Here is an 8,335-nt window from a genome sequence, read left to right on the forward strand (position 1 = left end):
GTCTTCTTATTTGTGAAATAAGGGTCAGTTGTGTAAATAGCACTGTCATATACATAGAGCTTGAAAAAAATGCTACAGTCTAGTAAATTAAAAAAAAAAAAAAAACTAGAGTATGACTCAAATCCCTAGTCCTGAACCTCATTTTTCTTAGTAGTGAAACGTGGCTAACAGGATGGAGCTGGTAGATAAATCTGGGAGCCTGTTTTTAAAACTGTTTTAACTGTTTTGCAAGGCTGGGATAGTATATTTTCTGTCTTTGGCGGGATTATAGTCGGAGTGGGGTGTTGGCACACAGGGATAAAGAGAGTATTCAGATTGGAAGGTCATGAGCAATTATACTCAAGAACCATAAATCCAATCCTACAATAACTCTTCATGTCTTCCAATTCCTAAATTTATTTTCAGTTAAATGAAAGCAGTCATCTAAGGGGTGTTGTGCTGTGAATCAAGACAGGGTTAACATTATAGAAGATTTTGGTTCCAATTTCATAAACCTATATCTTCAAATAAAACCCCAAATGCAAATAACACATCTCGATCACTTTGTAAGTTATTTTTCTGCATTGGTTCTTTCTCTCAATCTTTAGCTAAAACGAGATTTGGGACAGATTCCAGGCCAGAAGAAAAAATGCAAAATTCCATACTCCCCATTCTTTGGTTATTTTGCCTAGAATTGAAGTGGATATGTGGCAGTTAGCCACGGGGGAACTCAAAATTTTCAGATTTACTCTCTTCATTAATCAAGTTGAGCAAGTAATTTCTAAACTTTCGGTCAGCTTTGTACCTCCCTGTTAGTAGCCCAGTATGTCGTTCTCCTACCTCAGAGACTATAGACATAAAAAGCGTTCTTAAAAGTCATCTAGTCCTGCCAACCTATTTGACAGTGAGGAAGTTGAACCCGTTTCTTGGGGAGTTGCTCAAGGTCAAATGGCTTGGGTGAGGGGCAGAATTAGCACTCTAGTTTAGGGACACTGACTCTTGGAAAACGAAGTTCTTGAATAAGTCTTCCGGAAACACTCCATGCGAGTGATTTAGGATGGTCTCCAGGAGAAGAGGAAATGCAAAACGATGGGGACTTTTTGCCCTGACATTTGGCTTTTCAGTGGGAGTGGTCCTATGGCGGGAATGTGTGCGGGAGGTGAGGGGGAGTGCAAGAATATTTGAACTTCAGGCAGGCGACCTGAGTTCCGGTGATAGTTCTGACACTAAAGAACCACGTGCCCTTAGTAAACGTGCTTAACTTCTTTATAGGAAGACAATCACTACAAACCTGCCCAATCATAGTCGCCCAATATACTTTGGTTGCTTTCTTCCCTCATTTGAGAATTATTAACATTAAAGGGAAAAATATAAGGTATATTACCTAGAACAGTGCCTAGGACATATTAAGGCTCAATATTTTCACTGATTATTATTATACCGCAGATTTTTCAGATGCCGTGCCAGGTAACGCGCAAGAGGCAGTGTGTATTTTTTTTAACCTGGACCATGACTGCGCATGTGCGCCTCTAACCGCGCACTTAGTCGTTTTCCCACTTACGCGCAAGCTCCGCCCCCGAGGGCGTGTCCCTTAAAGCGCGGGCACCGGGTAAAGCGCGCTCTCGTTTGGGAGTGACGTAAACCAGGCCCACAGATGGGGCGTTTGCTTCCGGGGCCAAGGTTCTTCATTTCCGGGAGAAGCCCGTCTTGCTGATAGCGGGCTGTGTGGAGGGAGTTCGCTGCTGCTTTCTGGTCCGGTGGCTCGCTCCGGGAAAGCCAGGCATGAAGATCACGAGGCAGAAACACGCCAAGAAGCATCTTGGCTTCTTCCGCAACAATTTTGGGGTCCGCGAGCCGTACCAGATCCTGCTGGACGGCACCTTCTGTCAGGCGGCTTTGCGGGGCCGCATCCAGCTGCGGGAGCAGCTGCCCCGCTACCTCATGGGGGAGATTCAGCTGTGCACCACCAGGTGGGCCTGGCTGGTCCGGGTGGAGGCGCGGGGGCCCCGCGGGTGCGGTAGAGGCGAGGCCGCTGCTCGCAGGCATCTATTGGGAGCCCTCGAGGGGCAAAGCGCGCCGCCCACGAGGAGCTGACAGTTCAGCGGGACCGCTAAGGAGGGTGGGCGAGTATCTACCAAATAGATAGACAGTATAAGGTCCGGCGAGTATTCATCTTAACCTGGAGGATAAGAACACGTGCTTTGCCGTTCGACCTGGTTTCCAGTATTGGGCCCAGTTCTACCAGCTTTGTGATTTCGGACAAGTTACTTAACCTCTCTGAGCTTTGGATTACTAATTTGTAGGAAAAAGCTCGTAACTACTTAACACACTTCCTATAAGTCGGACGAGGTATAGTGTATGTAGAGCGTTTATTGGTATCTCAGACCTGTATCCTCTAAGTGACTGCTTGTTGTTCGCATAGCTTTTCCCAGTTTAAGAATTTTTCAAGCTTCACAACTGCCCCATGATGTAATATCTTCGATTCCCAGAAAGATAAGTCAGGACTCGATGTTTCCTAACTTTGTGCAAGGTCATTTGTTTATTCAGCTGTGTTTATTGAGCACCAGCCATACGCCAAGCACTGCTCTAGCAGAGGATAACTTGGTGAACAGGATGGTCTCCCAGCCCGTATTGCCAGCAAAGTGCATAAATCAACCTCTAATTGGTGTGTTTTGACCCCTAGTTTCCTCACTTCTTCAAAGTGTGGGAACACCTAAGATGGAATCTTGGGGGGTTGATTGGAGGAAAGATGGAATCAAGGAAGGTTCCACAGAGGAGATAACTTTTGAGCCCAGTCACGGTTCAGTTCTGAGGGGAAGGACATTTTTTGAGTGAAAGAAAAGAGAAGTGACTTGTAGGGACCTCTTGAACAAAGGAGTGGAGTGGAGTTGTGAAATGCCAGGGAAAGAGATTAGAGCACAGCGTATATTTGGGAAAGAAGCTGATAAGAAGATAAGTTGAGTCTGCATAATGAAGAACTACTATTCATAAACTTAGTTTTGTTTTTTTTTCCTTTGTAGAATATTTCCTTTAAAAAGTGAACAGAGAAAATTTAAATGACCTATAATACCACACCAGTGACTGACCACTGTTAGCATGTGGTGTATCATCCAGTTCTTTACACACACACACACACACACGAATGGGCTCTTACTCTGCATGTGATATTAATGGCCTGCTTTTCTCACATAACACTACTCCATGAACAGCTTTCTATATTCAGAACTTCATGTGGGTTTCATTCAAGCAGAGCCTCAAATGGGTCATAGATACCCCCTAAGTTTTGATCCCCATCTCCTTCAGAGTTCCCAGACAAGTTCTCAGATGGTGTGTGCCCCAGAGTTGATTGCTTCTGGCTACAAGCCTTGTCCACTTACCCCTGTCTGCCATAGAAATATTAACATTTTTAATACAGGGCTGTAATATAAAAAAGGTTGAGAAGTACTGCATGAAATTATATTCTGCAGCATTTTTCCCCCTAAAGAATTTATTTTAACTTATGGGATATTCTATACATACACAAAAATAGAATAGTATAACGAAACGTCTATCACCCAGTTATTGCAATTATTTACATGGCCATTCTTTTTTTTTGGCTACCTCGGGTGGGTCTTAGTTGCAGCATGTGGGATCTTTCGTTGAGACGTGCAGGCTTCTCTCTAGTTGTGGCTCGTGGGCTTAGTTGCCCCGCAGCATGTGGGATCTTAGTTCCCTGACCAGGGATGGAACCTGCGTCCCCTGCATTGGAAGGAGGATTCTTAACCACTGGACCACCAGGGAAGTCCCAACATGGTCATTCTTATTCATTTAAGAATAAGTTACTGCTAGTTTATTTTAAAGCATATTATTGTCAATTCTTGGTGTGTATCAAGAGATAAATGCTATCAGACCTGATAAGTATCTTCTAGAAAAGATAACTGCAGCTATGTGAGGGGTAAGTTGGAGAAGCAAGAGAATGAAGCGCAAGAAGAAGAAGAAGAAACAAGAGAATGAAGACATGCACGTTTTGTTTGTGGTTGTCTAGTCAAGAAATAATGGGAGCCTGAACCTGAGAGAGGAGAGGTGGGAATTTCACAAGGAGACGTTACAGAGGTAGATACCAACAGCTGAGATAGGACTACCACTGATGGGGTAGGGGCAGGGGTAGGAGTGAGGAAGCAAAGGTTAAATAGGATTTCTGATTTCGAAACAGTATCTCAGAAGATAATAAATTCAAAGAGGTAGCAAGCACTGGAGAAGTCTGGAGGCAGGAAAGTAGTTTGATTTTAGACATCGTGAATTTGACGAAGAGCTGATGGCGGGCCATCCACAAGAAGTATTCAATAAGTAGTTGGCAATTTAGGCCTGAAACTCAAAATGGATGACTTTAGAAGCAAAATCTCTTAAAAAAATCAAAAACTAATGGTGTGATAAAGCGGGTGAGGCAAGGTAGAATCAGGCAAGGGCTGGCTAAGGTTGAGAAATCTTTGACTCAGTAGTTCTCGTCGTAATGTTTAAGAGGAAGTACCTGGGGAGCTTATTAAGATGCTAATGTTTGACTCCACAAGGAGTTCAGATTTGGGGATGAGAAAGGAGCTAGAAATTAATATCACTGTGTCATTCCGATAGGGGTAGTTTATAGATGACACTTTGAAAAACATTGCCTGATATTAATATGAAAATGCAAAGTGAAAGAAAGTTGTGATTGTTTTTAAACACGCCGGTGACTTGAGAATGTTTACTTTTCTAAGCTGAAAATATTCAGAAGGTGCACCGATTTGCACTTGAAGGAGAAGCCTGTAGCACTGTGGTTGGTCCAAAGCATCTATCGTCAAACTACTTAGATTCACATTTCAACTCTACCTCTTATTAGTTGTTTGAATTTGGGCATGTTACTTGAAATCTCTCAGAATGAGGTGTTCTAAAATAAGGATAATTTTACAGTAAGCTGCCCTCATACTGTATAGCACAGGGATCTCTACCTTATGCACTGTGCTAATCTGAATGGGAGGGAAGTCCAGAAGGGAGGGGATATCTGTCTGTGTCTGGCTGATTCATTTTTTGCAGTGGGAGCTAACACAACATTGTAAAGCAACCATACTCCAAGAAAAATTAATAAAAATAAATAGAATAAAAGTAGAAAAAAAATAAAGTAAGCTGCCCAACTTTGTAGGGCTGTTTTGAGATAAGCAAGAATTTATGTAAAGGCAGTTAGCATGCTGCCTGCACATAAATGCTCAGTACATGTTAACTGTTTATTATGTTCCTTCTACTTGGTGTATGCATTTTTTGGGTCTTTTAAGAGTGAAATGCTTAATGTATGGTTTGTAGTTTAAAAAGAAGAATTGGGTATTTTTTTTTATAATTTATGTGAACAACAGATATGCGTCTGTTATAATTGTGAGCTGCTAATAACTTTTTTTTTTCAGGTGTGTGTTAAAAGAGTTGGAAACATTGGGAAAGGACTTGTATGGGGCAAAGCTGATTGCACAAAAATGCCAGGTTCGAAACTGTCCCCATTTCAAGAATTCAGTGAGTGGATCAGAATGTCTGCTTTCCATGGTGGAAGATGGGAATCCTCACCATTACTTTGTGGCAACACAGGTGATACCACTTTTAAAACCAGAGTCAATCTTAATCATTTCTATTTATTCTCCATATGGAGCTATTTATCGTTAGAAAAAATTAGGTGGAAGTGGTTTTAAGTGTTTCAACTTTTTAAAATGCACGCTTTCAGGTTAATTTGTAGTCAACAAAAGCAATTGTCATTTCAGAATTTGAGGAGAGAACATTAAGCATAATGATTTTCTTCTAAATTACTGAAGTTTCCTTTTGTAAAATAAAAATTATTGACAGATGTGATGATATGTTTTGGGGCTCTTGAAGGGAAGGGAAGTAGAGCAAAGATTTTACATTTTATGTTTATGCATGTTTTTTCACGTTCCCGTGTTTCATATTATTTCTTAGAAAGTCGTGTTTCATATTGTTTGAGACTATACCACCAGTATGGAACTGTTTCAGGCTTTTAAAGACTGGGAAGCAGGGGAGGAGAGACTCTCAGGGTCGATATTAATGAATAAGCTCACACACATACAGATTTCCTTAAATTTGCTTGTAGGATTATAATATTACACAATTAGAAGCAAAGCTGAGTCTAGAATCTGAATTAGCTAATTCCAACTTTATTTCTATTCTTTCAATCTCTGTGAGCATTCTTTTTTTTTTTTTTTTTTTTTTGCGGTACGCGGGCCTCTCACTGTTGTGGCCTCTCCCATTGCGGAGCACAGGCTCCGGACGCGCAGGCTCAGCGGCCATGGCTCACGGGCCCAGCCGCTCCGCGGCATGTGGGATCTTCCCGGACCGGGGCACTAACCCGTGTCCCCTGCATCGGCAGGCGGACTCTTAACCACTGCGCCACCAGGGAAGCCCTCTGTGAGCATTCTTGACCCTTTCTGAAACATATCTCAGAGTAGAAATGAGGAACATCACCTAGTATATTTACCTTTGCATTAGTTTGTAATTCGAGGTCCTAGAAAATTTATGGTCTTAGAATATTGATCAATATAAAATATTGATAAATCCCATTCACATTGTTGCCACTTAACTGTGCTCAGTTTTTATGTTTTTCTTCCTTTCTTTATCGTAAAATATACTCCCATTAGTAAGACATAACTGATTTGAAAAGTAAAACCTGGGATCTCTTTTATTTTCAGTATAGCCCACTTTAAGTTCTTAGAAAACTCTTTAAGGCATCTGATTTAATTGATATATTTGAAGTAAATAGTTCTATTTTTGTTTTTAATAGGATCAGAATTTGTCTATGAAAGTAAAGAAAAAGCCTGGAATTCCTCTCATGTTCATTATTCAGAACACTATAGTCTTGGACAAACCTTCTCCAAAAACAATTGGATTTGCTAAAGCAGTAGAGTCAGGTCAGCTTGTCTCAGGGCAAGAGAAACAAAGTATCAAGCAACTCAAAGAGGAACAGGGTTTAGTAAAAGACCCTGAACAGAGAAGGAAAAAAAAGCGCAAGAAAATAAGTGGCCCTAATCCTCTTAGCTGTTTGAAGAAAAAGAAAAAAACACAGGATACAAACTCATCTGCCTCTGAAAAGAAAAGAAAAAGAAAAAGAATCCGAAACAGATCTACCTCAAAAGTACTTTCTGAAAAGCAGAATGCAGAAGGGTAATGAGTCCTTTGGATACTTTTAAAGACATGGAAATATGAAAATGAATTTCTTTTTGAAACTGTGGAAGTACTTATGTTAAAAGACTAAACTTATTTTTGTAAATGAATATTGACCCACAAGCCTTTATATAATATTATTTGTTAAAAAAAAAAAAACCCAGAATGGATGGATTTAGGTGTGATCATGTTCACTTTTCTTAGAGAATTTGGAGGTTGTTTTTTAATGTAAAACTGTTGTCTCTTTCTGTCTTACTGCTGCCCACCACCCTCCAACATTATATGCAGATAGTTTAAAAAAATCATATAGTACCAAAACACTTGTGACAAAAAAGAGGTAATCCCTTTTTCACATTCACAAAGGAAACTTTCTCTTTCAACTCATGTAGTGGTTTTAGAATTTACATGTACATTTCCAAATAAAATGAATCTGCTGCTACCTTTGGATCTGCCCATTATTTATTGACTTCCTACTAGAAAGAGTGGAAATTTTGCTTACTTATTTTACTCCACCATTTTTCTAATATATTAATATTTCAATTTTTATACATCCCAAATTCAGTATTCCCATTTTGATGACTATAAACTCTGTTTACCGCTAAACCAAGTAGCCTGCTATGGTTGAATTTATTTTTTATGTTACTTTTTTGTTATTCCAGAAGTTAATAATGGTCTCATTTTCTTCTAGCCTCTGACTTGATCTTACTATATTCTCCAGTAACTCTGGAAAGGATCTCATAATTTTCAATATAATATCAGGTCATTTCTTACCCCTGGAATACTTCTGGAGACAGCCCTCTGTCCTCCAATGTGGAAAGGTTTTCTGCCAAGCATGTTGCTCAGCTATCACCCAGACATTTCCTGTCCTTATCCAGAGAATCTACTTTGTCACTTCTGTAGCCTAGATTCTTCATTCTACTCATTCTTGATTTCCTCTTCTGCTGTGGTGGAACATAGAGTGTGTAGGAGGTACATTTTTTGAGGCTCAACCAGTGTGTCTAAACCTGTATTTGTTGCACTGATAATCTAGCAAGATAAAGAATTCTTTGTTGAAAAATCATTTCTCTCAATTTTTCTTGAGAACTTAATTGTTTATAAGGTCCTAGGGGGAAAAAATCCCTTTTTTTGAGTTCTGGAGGACGATTTTCTTTTAGATGTAAATGTTAAATGGCAAAAATTCCAAAATAATACT

The 8,335-nt window shown here is 40.1% G+C and overlaps 1 protein-coding gene across 1 annotated transcript; it reads left to right on the plus strand.

Moving 5' to 3' along the window:
* Window positions 1-1,679: 1,679 nt before the first annotated feature.
* UTP23 (UTP23 small subunit processome component) lies at window positions 1,680-7,588 on the plus strand. The gene is made up of 3 exons (XM_060127508.1): window positions 1,680-1,949; window positions 5,388-5,562; window positions 6,764-7,588. The coding sequence occupies exons 1-3, from the start codon at window positions 1,762-1,764 to the stop codon at window positions 7,145-7,147; spliced, it is 747 nt and encodes a 248-aa protein (XP_059983491.1). The 5' UTR covers window positions 1,680-1,761; the 3' UTR covers window positions 7,148-7,588.
* The last annotated feature ends 747 nt before the right edge of the window (window positions 7,589-8,335 follow it).

The sequence above is a fragment of the Lagenorhynchus albirostris genome, chromosome 17, assembly GCF_949774975.1.
Source record: "Lagenorhynchus albirostris chromosome 17, mLagAlb1.1, whole genome shotgun sequence".
Taxonomy (NCBI): domain Eukaryota; kingdom Metazoa; phylum Chordata; class Mammalia; order Artiodactyla; family Delphinidae; genus Lagenorhynchus; species Lagenorhynchus albirostris.

What these genes read in the sequence shown, in the direction of transcription:
- UTP23 (XM_060127508.1), top strand. Translation starts at nt 1,762, where the DNA reads ATGAAGATCACGAGGCAGAAACACGCCAAGAAGCATCTTGGCTTCTTC. An exon ending in ATTCAGCTGTGCACCACCAG is followed by an intron (nt 1,950 to 5,387) that starts GTGGGCCTGGCT and finishes TTTTTTTTTCAG; the next exon opens with GTGTGTGTTAAAAGAGTTGG. An exon ending in ATTACTTTGTGGCAACACAG is followed by an intron (nt 5,563 to 6,763) that starts GTGATACCACTT and finishes TGTTTTTAATAG; the next exon opens with GATCAGAATTTGTCTATGAA.